This window comes from Limulus polyphemus, unplaced genomic scaffold (genome assembly GCF_000517525.1).
Source record: "Limulus polyphemus unplaced genomic scaffold, Limulus_polyphemus-2.1.2 Scaffold1843, whole genome shotgun sequence".
NCBI lineage: Eukaryota > Metazoa > Arthropoda > Merostomata > Xiphosura > Limulidae > Limulus > Limulus polyphemus.
This window is the reverse complement of record NW_013667453.1, coordinates 127,766-142,923: the sequence shown is the minus strand read 5'-3', so window position 1 is coordinate 142,923 and position 15,158 is coordinate 127,766. Positions and strand designations below refer to the sequence as shown.

General features: G+C 32.3%; 1 protein-coding gene across 1 annotated transcript in view; it reads left to right on the top strand.

Moving 5' to 3' along the window:
- Window positions 1-15,158, top strand: part of LOC106465121 (atrial natriuretic peptide receptor 1-like) — a 145,663-nt gene that overhangs the window by 45,450 nt on the left and 85,055 nt on the right. The window contains exon 4 of the mRNA XM_022392956.1: window positions 14,130-14,213. Coding sequence (XP_022248664.1) covers window positions 14,130-14,213 — 84 coding nt within the window. The remainder of the gene's footprint in view (window positions 1-14,129; window positions 14,214-15,158) is intronic.

The following is a 15,158-nucleotide window of genomic DNA, read 5'->3' as shown; positions in this document are numbered from 1 at the left end:
GAGCGCTTTCGAATAGTTGACTTCAGGAGAACAAAGGGTGAAGAAGAATAGTCAACTATTCGAAAGCGCTCGAGTTTTGGGTCTTATTTTAAGTCTGTTACTAACATATATATTTTGATTGAGTTTTTACATGTACAAACATTTTCTAATCTTTGATTTCAGAGGAGAGTTTGAGAGAAATTAGATTTCCATTTAAAAGTAGTGCTCAGTTGTTCTTTGTGTTTAAGAGGTGAATGGTGAAATGAAAGTTCCTAAAGCCATGCAAAGCTAGCTGGGTAATATTTTTTTTACCAACGACCTAACTGTATTAGCGTTTATTCGTCTCAGTGCTAATTAGTGGATTTGATATGTAACAATAGCTTTTCTATGGCTGAGGTTATATTCTGTATAAATTATGGGTTTTAAAATTTTAGCATATATTTTCTCAGCATGGTTAGGAAGTCCATTTCACAGACTTCGTTAAATCAACTGATACTGCAATATGTTTGACCAACTGTTTACAGAACTATCTTTGGGGAAGAATGGGGTTCTCTGGTGTTATCATGCTGCTTTTTATAGGATTATAATGGGAACTTGAGGTTCAGCAAAAAAAGAAAAACAACAAAAAATAAACTCATCACGAACACATAACCTTCAGTAAATTACAAATTAAAATAATTCTTTCACATTTTAACATACAATAACTGATATAGAAGTTTCTTTTTTAGTTTTTTTCTATGGCTGAGGTTATATTCTCTCAAAACTATGAGTTTTGAAATGTAGCATATATTCGTTTGATTAAATAAAGAGAAAACAAATTCTTGGAATACGCGTTCTAAGTTTAACTTAACAGCATTCATAATGGATGGGATTATTGCTTCACTTAAACTTCCTTTATTAAATAAAAATAATGATAAAATGATCTTACAGATACGTTTTTCGAATATGTCTCTTACAACTATTTGATCATTATGATTTCTATTGCCAATTCAGACGTTTTGTAATACGGACATTTTATTTTATTAATAAGAAATATGTGTAATAGCGCATTTCAATACTTTATCATGGAAAATAATAACTGCCTGACTTATTACTGTAAAGCATAACAACTTGATATAAAGATGAAGCGTTGCATGCAATACGGCCATTTAAAATGTAAAAAAAAAGAAGTTTGTTCTTTATTATATTTTATATCTCATCCAAATATAATGATGAATAGATTAAATTTCTATTAGGTTCTACTTGAATAGTCTAATACCCTGCTAATATATTACTAGACTAGTCAGTATACTAGTGTGGATAGGATATCATTAGTACATCAACTACTATTATATTTAATGTTAATCCTTAGATTTTGATAGTTTCACTTTGTAAAATCGCAATATCGTGCTGACGTCGCAGTGCTAGTATTAGTGGGTTTGATACCTAACAATAGCTTTACTATCAGTGTTGCATTATCTTGAACAAACCCAAAGTATCGACTTCGTTGTTGCTTAACTTTTTCTTGCCCCCTTCCTTTTTTCCCCATACATGTAGCATTCTTAGATTAATCGATTTGCCATCGAGTAACGGGGTAGGGCTCCAACCCCTAGAATAATGGGCTCACCAGAAGATGTATTGCAGGACAGAAATCTGCCTTTCGCTGATCTCGACTGAGTGTAAAGCAAAGAAAGAGGTTAAACGCAAGTTTGCACACAGTAAAATAAATTTTATTTCAAACACTCAAACACAATAAAAATTAAAGACAAGTTTGTGGTGTTTTTACTGGATTTAAGTATTTTCCAGACAGAGAAAACACACCACTGTATACTAATGCCAATAATGTCATTTTTCTCAGGATGCAGGTGCTACCCACGTGACTTTCACTCCAAAACAATGGATATTATATCCATAGGAAATGACATGAATTTCCTGGAGGAAAGATCACTGTTGATTTATACACAACATGTATTACGTTACGAAATATCTCCCACGAAGAAAGCAAATGTGACATTTTATCTGTGTTAGATATACATGACTGTTTCATATAAATTTAATACGAAAATTATGATTTAGGTAGTTATAAAGCGCGAGTGTTAAATTTAATATTTTTAGAAGCGATAATTTATCGCAGGTTTGCTTATGTAGCTGTTTACGAATCGTTTGTTGTGTAGTTCAATTGTTGTGAATTGACATGTTATTCGAACCTTCGGAATATTTCTCGTTGCTTTAAGTGTGTATTGTTACATCATAACGTCTCGTCTCGTAGTTTGTAGAAAGTTCTAGGCCTCAGTCGTGCAATATAGATATATAAGCCATCAAGATATTGCAAGTAAGTAAGTTATGAAAGGAAAAGAAAAAAGATAGATGATCTGGATGATCGTGAGTTTAGCCATAAAATGTGTATAGTGGCGACTTTTAACGTGTAATAATCACAGATTGTATTGTAATAACAGAATAGAGAAGAAGAATTCGTCTTGTCAATTTGGTGCTAAAGTACATGGACCGGAATGTGTGGAATTTAACGAGAAAATAGACAGTTGTTTAAAACTCTGGATACAACTGTGATAACGAACAGTGTAATGAACATCTGTATATAGGTTTGACATGTTTTGATATATTTTATAAAAAGTGGATTGTGTGTTGCTTGTTGAAATTTATTACCAATAACTCACAGACACCTACTGTAAAGAATCGTGGCCTTATAAGAAAAAAAAGAAAAAAAAAGAGACAACTTGACTGACTTAGTTCCATGAATAACTAGGGCGAAGGAATTTAGTGGGTTTCTTGACCAACTTTCTATACCAAAACTCACTATCCTAATAGATTTAAAGAGCTAACAGAGTTTCAGAGGGGAAGGATAATTGAATGATTTTTTGGGAAAATGTCTGTACGTGCTATTGCACAACAATTAAACATTTTCAGATCGACAATTAGCAACGTGCTGAAAAACTGGAAGTCCATAGGTGACACTCAGCCCAATAAATGACCAGATAGGAGTAAAATACTGACTAACAGGAGCCGACGCGTCTTGAGAAGGCCGGTTACCTCACCTCGCCGTCAGACCCTAGAGAATCTGTGCTTGTAGATGCGAGCAGCCACAGGCAATTATATAAGTGTTTTCACGACACGTTGAGAGCTGCATACCATTAATTTTCACGGAAGAGCTGCAGCTCACAAGCCGTTGACAACAAAGACAAATGTACACCGTCGATTGGCATTGTGCAAGGCTCACCAAACCAAAATTGTGGATCAATGGAAATCGGTCCTTTGGAGAAACGAGTCACGCTACATGCTCTTCCACTCTGTTTGGGTATGGATGATGCCTGGAAAAACACTTATTAGCTGAGTGTTTTGTCCCAACAGTGAAGTTTGGAGGTGGCTGTATCATGGTCTGGGGCTGCTTCTCGTGGTATGGACAAGATCCACTGAACGTAGTGCATGGATCCATGAATGCTGAGACCTACACCTTCCAACATAATAACGCTCCATGTCACAAAGCAAGGATTGTGAACGCGTGGTTTGAAAAGAATAACATCGGAACATTGCAGTAGCCAGCACAGAGCCCCGACCTCAACCCGATAGAACATTTTTGAGATGAACTGAAACGCATAATTAGGGAAAGGCCAAGACAGCCCTCTTCAGTAATGGAGCTTACTAATGCTTTAAAGGAGGAGTGGAGCACAATACCACCAGCTTTCTATCAGAAATTAGTAGACAGTCTTCTACGACGCATTCAAGCAGTCATTAAGGCCGAAGGCGCGCCAATACGCTATTAATTTCTTGGAATATAAATGTTTTATTCATAGCTACCCATTTCCCATGACTTTTGGTAGGATAGTGTAAATATCCATTACGTACATATATTTTGAAAAAACAACTAAATAAGGAGTTAAGAAACACATGATATGCCTGTTTAATACATAGCTATATTAAACAATTCTAAATTTCTGATACTAGTTTAATTTGAATACACCGAAAATTATATGATGCGGGTTTTCGCAGCCCATTTGCCTTGATATTAAAAATACGTTTATTAGCATCATTCATAAAAAATATGAAAAATTATAAATATATTTTTAGACTTAAAATTTTATGTATAGAGTAATGCATTATCTGTTCGATTTTTGAACTTCTTGTGTCATTTTTGACAAAATGTTTGAAGTTTTGCACTTAGGTTCATCGTACCAAAGAATACAAAGAAAGAAAACAATTTTTTATGAAGTCTTGAAAGAACTCCAAAAATGGAGTTTTTGAGGATCTCAGGTTTACAGTGTAATCTACTTGCACATTTTCATTAACTTATAAGAAGCCGTTCAAATAAATTTAAAAAATAAACTTAGATTTTAAAAATTTCTAAAAACGATGAAAGAAGAAAACTGACGCGAAGATATGAAAAATCTTTCAAAATTAGTATTTAAGTTTAAATTTTTCGAGACTTTCAAACTGAATTAATCTGATTGGAGATCAGCAGAATTTTTTTGGGGGGAGACTTGCAATTGGCTGCAGAGATTTATTTGATAATTATCAAAATATTTAAGTGGTCATTCAAAACAAGGTGTACAAAATCTTTTCTATAGTTGTTGTTTTCAATGAATTTTTATGGGTGATTTACTAGTAGTAGCAATGTTTTTTTTTTCACTAACCAGTAACTGCTCACGAAAGTTAGAACAAAATTAAAAAGAAACCGAAAGTTTTAACTCTTTCTAACTAAAAATTGTAGTAGGAAGCATTAACTAATACTTGTATATATTATTTTGTTACAATAGTGCTAATGTAACTCTGTTAAGGTACTAAATATACTGAAAACAAAATCCAAGGGTTTATTGAATTAAGTCTTACCTATTCAAGTACATTTTTGCTTACCTGTAGTAATTTCGGAAAATAAGCACACAATGTCAAGTTAATGAGCCACTGTAAATGTAATATTCTAATCACATCCTGCACCAATGTTCCTGAAATATTTGAACAGTATCTTTCCTCACAACCGCTCACCTGCTGCTAATCTTGTTTCAGTTATGTTTTTGTGAAAAAGTTCGATTTTTGTGGAAACCTGAACCAGTATCTTTAAGTGTAATTGTCAATAGATAAGGAAGACACAAATAGCCCAAGATTTTGTTTCTTTATTACTTTTGTAAATACCATGAATAGATTATGCTGTTTGAATATTAGTACTAATACAGTAATTTTAAAGATTAAAATACTTTTATTACTTATACTGAATCTTTATAACTGGTTATTCACGACGAGTTTCTTGTGAAGTAAAGATGTCTTTAATGGCATAACATTTTAGTTACTTTCGTTGTGTAGCTGTTGTTAGATGCTATTATTATAACTGCTTACTACTAATATTATGCTTTTTAAAAATACTTAGTTTTTTACACAACAATCATCCCATTAAGACAATCTTAGTAGGCGAAGTTTCGACATTTGCGCTCTTCTAAATTTATGCTATTAATTTGGGCCCAGCCTCGCAATGTGAGGGTCGCGGGTTCGAATCCCCGTCACACCAAACATGCTCGCCCTTTCAGCTGTGGGGGCGTTATAATGTGACGGTGAATCCCACTATTCGTTGGTAAAAGAGTAGCCCAAGAGTTGGCGGTGGGTGGTGATGACTAGCTGCCTTCCTCTAGTCTTATACTGCTAAAGTAGGGACGGCTAGCGCAGATAGCCCTCGTGTAGCTTTGCGTGAAATTACAAACAAACAAACAAGCTATTAATTTAAATATATTTTTGTGGTACTGTGTTTTCTAGACTATGAATAACTGAAAACAAATATATATCTATTGTTATACAAAATATGGGATTTAAACAGCTCATATTAAGGGTTCACTTTCTTATTCTTCGAAACTAACTGCAGGTAAATATATTGCTATAGTGTTGTTATGTAGATTTCGGATATTACCTTTTCTGATTTTGAAAATACAAATATCTAAAGGTTGAAATTTAATATAGTCGAATACATAAGTATGAACACTGTGGAAAGTTTATATCTCACTAGATATATGAACAAAACATACTTGGCTAGTGTACAATGAAAAAGTTAGAACATTGGCTTGAACTATACGTTACTGAAAATTGAAGTTAATAAGAAATGTTTGAATGAATTATAGCTTAAAGTGTAACGCATCCATAAAAGCCCAGCTTATTAAAAATCATTGTTATAAAAGTTATTTTCATTACTGTATATATGCATGAATGAATGAATTTTTTAGGATCTTTGGAGAGTATAAAATCATAAATTAAATAAAATATTGATTCTATGTTTCGATTGTATTTGTAAATAATTCCCTGATTTCTATCTTTTGAATGTACCCTATTATTTCGTAATTTCTCCAGTCGCATATCAGTAGAGGGATCCATCTACAATGAATGGTGGAAAATGAGCTGCAATGATGTTTTTCTCTTCAAACTTGGTCATCGTTCACAAACTAGTATCAACATTAGCGAAGTCTTTCTTAAAGGAAAAGGGGTAAGAAGTAGCATGATGAAATCACAGAAACTTCTGTGTGCAAGATATAAATATATGATAATGTTTTAAATAGTCTGTTCATCAGTGTTAATTTATGCACATTTTATCTAAAAGTACATTAATAAACCATGTTTTACATTACGTGTAAAATATTTTATAAAGTTGGCGTTTAATTAATGTAGAATTCAATGTGGCTCTAACTAAGTATTACCTACTTCAAGGTAGACTCATGTTTAAAAAGAGGCTTACTATACCACATTGAGAGTTGGAACCAAATTTTATGTGCTTATAAATGTTTTGGGCTCTTTTCACATAAATAAAATGTAAAATATGTTAAAATTAAAAAAATGGACAGAAAAAAAAATGTTTTTGATTGTGCTTTAACAAAAATTCATTCAAAAAGGAGATTGTAAGAAATCCATAATAACCGTTGTTATTATCAAGGGCACTGATAACCTTACAAGTAATAATGATAGCCACAACAGCTGGAGGAGGCAGAACATATATTCAATTAAATCTTGGTTTCTAGCCTGCCTGAGTCAAGGAAAAGCGACTGAGCAAAATGTTGAATAAAATGAAATGTTTAATCACAAAACTCCATGACTGGAAAGAACTACCTTAGAGAAAGATATGAAAAACACTGAGAGAACTAACCATTATAATATTCTGACAATAGGGTAAATTCTCCCAGATTAAAGGATCTATGTAAATAGTTATGTTTAACAATTATTATTCTTACCACTCTTTAGATATTTTCACAAATCTTTGTCGAGAGCTTGTTTCTTTCTGACTGCATATAGGCTCGATGAGTAATATTCTTGCCATATCAGAAAATTAGCATTTAATACAGATAGGTCACTCTTTCAATCCTATTGCTGACATATTAGCCTAAGACTACAACCACAAGCAGTGTATCTAGGTTTTTGAACTTCAAGACCACTGACAGTCTAAGGGATTATCACAAAATGGGTCATTGTGTGTATGACAGGAAAGGGCGTTAAGTGGCCAAATAACCAATCTTCTCTTAAAACTAGCAGAATAAAAGGTCAATAGCATTGATAGATCTGCAATTGGAAAATTTTTGTAACACACATTTATTTGATAACACGTTATTTCTAATTTGTAAAATGTAGGAAACTAAAGCTATGTCACTTTACAATGATTCAAATGTATATTTGATATTTGTTGACAAATCAGAAAGTCTACTACACTAACATTTAATCTTAATAGTTCACCATAGCATCAAATACATTTTTCACAAACGAAGATAACCGAAAAATAGTAGAAAATCATAATCATAAAATGATATATAATTATAACTTAAGTGATTATTCTTTCACGTTTTATAAATCCAACATATTTACTGTTTATTATTACAACAACAATGTAAAATCACAGACTTGACAAGAATACTGAAACGTTTATTAACAAAACTTTTTAACTTATAAAATACTGAATTAGCTTTCATAGAACTTTTGAACATTATGTTCATATTACTATCTCAGTTAGAATTTGTGTTATTAATTTGTGTAATTTTATGTGAAAACAAACACTGAATTTATCACAAGACATTATATTAGACATGTCACTACGTAAATAAATGAATAAAATATACAAACATGTTGTTGTATGTAGGGTTCATGTTCTGTCAATGCGGCTCTTTGCCGTCTCCTATCTGACTGATTTTGAGATCGAGTAGAACATAAGGTTACTCATAATTGTGGTAATTCATATTTAACTACATTCCATCTCTGGCTTAGGAAGGCTGAACGAATCCTCACCTGTCTCTATCAGCCATATCTCTTCTACTTTTGTCACAAGTGCATTCATCCACTGGTTCGGTGAACGTTGGAGGCTGTTTTAGCCAAGGAGTGCTTCCAAAATTACTCCATTAAGGCTCACGCTATAGCACAGTGACATCTGAAAACCAGCTAAGCACTACTTTCTACATTCTTGCGTAAACTTGGGAGATAGTGAATTCTACTTTTATTTTGTCATTGTCTTGTTTACCGTTCATTTACTATTCCTCCCACCGTTCAATTCAACTATGAATTTTAGTTAAAATAAAGCGCTAACTCAACTTCTAGCCAGAATATGTTGATTTTGAGTATGTGTGTTTTATGAAACTGACACAGGCTTTCCCTAGTGGTGGCGTACAGATATTAATGTTCTGAAAGATTATGTAGATTTATGGTAATAGTTAGTCACATGACGTGTAACCTTGTGATCTAACCATTAAATAATAAAAAAAAATCCTTCCTTGATCCAGAAAACGAGTTAGTTCACGAGATATAGTTAGAACAAATTATTGCTGTATTTTTTTGTCAGTGATAAAATTTGTAGTTGATGAAAGTTTTGTTTTGGATTTCTGTTATATTTTGATAAATTGTTTTTGTTTTACCCTGGTTGTAGCGGCGTTTTGTTTTAGTCCGTTACAGACTTAGATCTTTAACATGGCAAAAAAACAAACAAACAATAATAACTTATTTTTATGTTACACTGAAGAATAATTAACCCAAAGGAAGCTACCAGATATTTTCACATAATTGAGGATTAATTGTTGTTAACTATGTTTTTAATTTAGACGGTTGCATTGTTTGTCACAAAATTGTTTCCATAGTTTTCGAACATTTTGGCCAATGTAAAACGCGAGTTTTCGCGAGGCTTTTTGTTAATGGATAATCAGTGAGTGATTTAGTTTTTTTGTTGCTATCAGCCAGTTATTTTAGTGCAGATAATTTTGTGGGTGTGTTTCCTAAGCAGTACGAGAGGTATGAAATTAAGAAGAAAGTAGAATATCTGTTTACACATGGCTTATTTGTAAAATTAGGCTTATAATTAGTCATTTAAACTGTGTAACTCTTACTGAACTTTTAGTGAAATAAATAAAATAATTTCGTTCTTATTAACTGGTCTGAACTTTGGATTCTTTACCGAATAATTTAAAAAATCTCGACCAACAACAGAAAGAGTTTCAAGACATGGATCTCCATAATTTCGTTTCAAAGTCTAATGATAGTTACTGTAAAAGGGCTAAAAGCTTCGGAAAAATAAAAATGTTTTATTCTTGATGGAGGCTGAGGAAAAGCAGCTTAAATATATTTTTAACTGCACCTTATGTTATATTAGAATGCTTGTGAATGACTTGGAGAGTTGCGCTAATTATACCAACGGCGTTTGTCAAACATTATCTTATATAACGTGTCCTTTTCCTGTTTTAATAATACTTGAGTGTTTTACCATTATTACTCTCCTTGCTACTGGGAATATATATTTTTATGAAAGTTAATAATTACGATTGATTTATAATTATATGAATACAATGGAGCCTGGTAAGCACAGAAAACTATTTCCTCAAGAAATGAGAATAGCTGAAATTCATGACAAGCATAACACACACAAACACAGACATGTTTTGTAAACTAGTTAAGTTTTGTTGTGGTAATAAATGCAGGTTCTACGTTTCATGTTTACTTTCCATAAACCGTTCTGATCTTTTTCATGTTAGGTTGAAATTAATGTTTATTGTTCTTTAAATCAAGAAAATAAATGGAATTAATGAAGATAACGTTACGTCCTGTTCACTGAGGATTGGATTACACAAGGTAAGAGTATTTAATCCATAAATGATAAGGCATAAATAAATTTTAGAAGAAAGATATTATTTCAAAATTTCACATATATAAATCTTAATTATTAAGCAGAATACTAATTTTAATATGATCAACTTTTTATTTATTGATGAATAGATCTCTTTAATCCTTAATATGAGTGTCTCACGTGAATTGTAATTCTCTTATAACACAGTTGTCTGAAGTTATGTATCTTAAAATATATATTAAAATGTATGTGATATTTCATCTTTTCAGTTAGTGATAATGTTGTCATTTTTAAAACTTGTGACTCATTGTTTGTATGACTCCTAAAAACAAAGGAAAATTACCACATATCATAATATTTTCGCCCTTCGACATGCTTAATAATGGAATTGGAAACTATATTAGGTATGGCGTCACTAACCTGTGTATATTTTCTTTTACGTTTTGTGTAACATTTTATCATTCGTTTTCTGAACTTTATTACAGCTATTTCTTCTTACCAATATGTTGTTTTTCTGTGTAGGTTGGTTATTGTTAAAACAATATTTTGTAATCATTGCTACGAAAAACAAAAGACATATGAATGCACGTTACATGAAAACTTGAACAGAACATTTGATTTTTTTTGTTTGCAGCATCGTTTGAATACATGGGAAAAGCAATGCGTTATATATAAATATACTTTAATAACATTTATATTATCCATGGCATGTAAAAATTATTTATATAAATAAAGTATTTTATTCTTAGCTACAATGATGTAGTGATCGCATGCGATATAATAATTCTTTACAAAAACTTTTCTAATTAAAGAAAAGAAACAATGATTGTAGAATAGAACTTCAAACTTTTATTATGTTAGCATAGCCTTTCATATTGTTTTTTTTTGCCCCCCAGTGGCACAACGGTATGTCTGCGGACTTACAAAGCTAGAATCTGGGTTTCGATACTCGTGGTGGGCAGAGCACAGATAGCCCATTGTGTAGTTTTGTGCTTAACTTCAAACAAACAAACATATTGTTTTTTTAATTTAACTAATTATTCGGGCAATTTAATCTACTTAGAATATTAAAGTACAAAGTCGTTTGTTTGTTTGTTGTTAAGCGAGAAGCTAGCTACACAGTGATTTATCTATGTTGTGCCCACCGCGAGTAGCGAAAACCGTTTTTTAGATCTTCAGGCTTACCGCTCAATCACAGGGAGGCAAGTACAAAGAGGTGACATTTTAAAAGTTTATATTATTTCTTACCACAAATCTAATGAGTTTTAACCAATTATTTGAAGCTTTAATTATTTAATGTTTGTATGCGGTAGATTGCTGCTCTGAACTGGAGCTGTTGAAGAAAAAAGTTTGCATAAATTAAACTAACTGATAAATAACACATTGCCTATCGGTTAATTTATGAGATGACCTTTGTTATATTTTGAACGATGTTTCTCATAATAGTTTAGTGTTTAAAATATACTACAGCCTTATTAATCATCCCCTTATACAATATTGTGAGACCTAACTTCATGCATTAAACTGTCCAGTAATGGTGGCCTCATGGCTCATTTCGTATTATCAGTGCTTACTTCATGCCCTTACTAAAATGATGTTTTAATGAAAACATAAATTGTTTCATTGCAAACTTTGCTTAATGCGTTAAACACTATATCGTGATATTTAACATATATTAAAAACATGTTCTTAAAAAGGGTTAATTACTAATCTAAACCTTCCTTGTGTTTAAGTTTCGTTTTTTGTGTAACTGTTTATTTCACACTCTATTTCATCACACATTTATGTTCACATGCACGTGCTACCTTTATATATCTTTGATTAGCCAATACCTCAGATGCATTACTCAATATTTATAAACTATATGAATCGTTAATATTGATGCAGGCGTTCTCTCTATTAGTTTGTTCATTCAGATGCTCTCAGAACATTATAACTTAATAATTATATAACTTTATAACTTATTAATTATAACTTAGCCGTTCTATATTTTCATTGTTTTTCTCTTGCCTTTAGTAGACGTACATACAATTTCCCAGACTTGTTTTATGTGCTCAAATTCTTCTCTATAGTTTGTAAATATTTTAGTGGGTTCTTTTACAATTGATTTGACAGTGGATTCCTTTATATCCATTTCCAAATTTTGAAAATATTAAACTTAATAATTTCGGTACATTTTGTCATTAACCTGTAAATTATTTAACTTAAAATCCTCATTCCTCGTGCAAAGTAACTATATTTCCACCTCTTTCCATTAAAATACACCTTAATAATGCTGATTAACAAATGTTTTTTTTTCTTCTCATTTTCCAACATTATACGATCCTGTTAATTACTTATCACTTGTAAGTTTCTTGCATACAACAGGATGAATAGTAAAAGCACATCGTTGAACATATGTTCATTACAGGTTGTTATCAGTAGAACTTAATTCGAGGAAACAAAAAAAAAAACAAAATTCCCTGTAGGCAATGTGATACTTTTCTGACTATGATATGAAAGATATTGTGATTTACTTATATCTGATTTAATAGAGTATTTGCAGAAGTTCTATATTTTTTGAAACAGTTTACTTGTTCTGTTTTTTAAATATAATATCTTAAAGAATATATTTACAATTAAAAGGAATACAACGTTAACATCATTACACAATAGATAGTTATTAAAGCAGGCACTTGCCCTAAAATACTCAACACACGTTTAAATTATCTATCTTAAAATAATCTTGAACACCTGCAACAAATAATAAATAAAATCATTATTCAACTAGTTTTCAAACTGGTATGGTGTGAACGTCTTAAATAAATAAGTTGTAATTATACTTCGCCAGCTTGGAAAATACGTCCTCACCATAACAATTGCTACTATAACAAATAGTGTTCTGACCATTACTGCATTTGTTTTGTTCCAGCCGGTCTGATGAGCTCTGGTTTGAGCGAAATGCATCGTCGGCAATGGATACGGCGAACATAGTATGGTTGGAATACTATTATAATAAACTCTTGAAAATCCCTAAGGGACTAAATATAGAATGCAGTGTTAAAAAGGAAAATTGTTTAATGACAAGGAAATTAGTTATTCCTTATAAATTATAGGGGCGCAAAGATTATTTGTTTTGTATATTCGTGTAGAGGGCCGTTTCTAGTTTTGAAGCGATAGACTAGAGCTCTTCAACACGACCCATGCTAACTCTTAGGTTGTTTTTTACCAACGAAAAGTGGGATTGACAAGTCACATTATAACACCCCTACGGCTAAAAGGGCGAATATGTTCGGTGACAGGATTTGAACCTGCGACTTACAGATTGCGAATCGAGCGTCCTAATCACCAGGTCATTTTTTATTGTAAATATGGTTAGTAATGTAATGTGGTGATCTATTGCAAAATCACATTTATGCAAGAGGGACACCCGTGAACAAACTCTTAGTTAACTTTTGATAACTACATCGCCAAACTCTGAAGCCAATACCACAAAGTATCTTATAGTTGGCCCGGCATGGCCAGGTGGTTAAGGCACTCGACTCGCAATCTGAGGGTCGCGGGTTCGAATCCCCGTCACACCAAACATGTTCGTCCTTTCAGCCGTGGGGGCGTTATAATGTGACGGTCAATCCCACTATTCGTTGGTAAAAGAGTAGCCCAAGAGTTGGCGGTGGGTGGTGATGACTAGCTGCCTTCCTTCTAGTCTTACACTGCTAAATTAGGGACGGCTAGCGCAGATAGCCCTCGTGTAGCTTTGCGCGAAATTCAAAAACAAAAAAAAAATCTTATAGTAACGTACCTCGTCAAAGCAGAGAATATTAAAATTAATTTAGTAAAATTGAGGTGTAAATCTCTGAACTAATAGTTTTATTCGTCCAAAGATCGCGTTATTGTAACTTGCGTACCTCCATTACTTCTGTAAGTATATTGTTAGTTAAATATAACTATGTTTAAATACTCGTTATGTAACCTTCCAAAATGTGTGCATGAAAAACAATTTTTAAACTAATGTGATTATTCGAAGAAGTTCAAAGATTTTGTATTTGTCAGTATATTTTGTTAGTAAGTCCCACGTGTATTATATACTAACATACGTGTGCTTAAAAGACATGATTTCTATTTCAGGGCATGCGTGTTGCTGTAAAGCCATTAAACATTAAACGGCTAACATTATCTCGCTCGGTGTTGATGGACCTGAAACAGGAAAGTATAATTTTAGGATATTTTACGTTGACTGTATCATAAATTTTATAAAAATGTTGTAATTATCACTGTTAGAGATGAAATATACAGAAATCAATCTATTATCTCACAAATATATGTTTCAAAACTTGACATTCTTTGAAAGAAACACGTTTAATGTAAACGAAACTATAGCCAACAATATGATCATATTCATTTTGCCATTGAAATGTGTAAAGTTAAAATTAACATGGAAAGTGAGGTGAACAAAGTAAATATCTTGATAAGAGTGAACATAGCATGGTTTAAAGTAATTCGAATAAATTTAGATATTTCAAGTGTTCATTGTTTCTAATGTAATCAACCAGTTTCATATATGTATTGACATGATTCCAAACCATGTGACATTATTCATATACCATCACAGCCTCTAGTAGGCACATCGATCTCTATCTTGATGATCTCCAAATGATAGTTTCCAATGGGTTTGCCATCTTGGAGGAGCTTGTAGTGGGCTAACATGTTGAGGCATGTCGGGGTCTGCCATCCTGTCTTGTCTGTTGTGCACTACCACGGAAAGGATGTTGTGGGTTGTTAAATATTACACTAGATAATATATAATAATAGAATGGTTTAAAAAAAATGAGGCGTGGTCCAATAGTTATGGGCCTCTTCTCTGACTCGTTGGCCATTGAAATGGAATGAGTCTAAGGGCTCTCTCCATAACAAATCTTTTATTATTCATGACGTCAAAAAAACACGTATGTTCAAGAAATCTTGCTACAAGATTATAAAAACCATATAACCCGAGCGTTTTCGAAAGGTGGACATTTCTTCTTCCTAGACAAACTGGGAATGGTGGTGTAATCCATTGAGTGACGTCATGAATATCACACGGTTTTCCAAGAAATATTTATGATATTTTTCCATGTATTGTTGTAAGACACACTCTGAAAATCACACC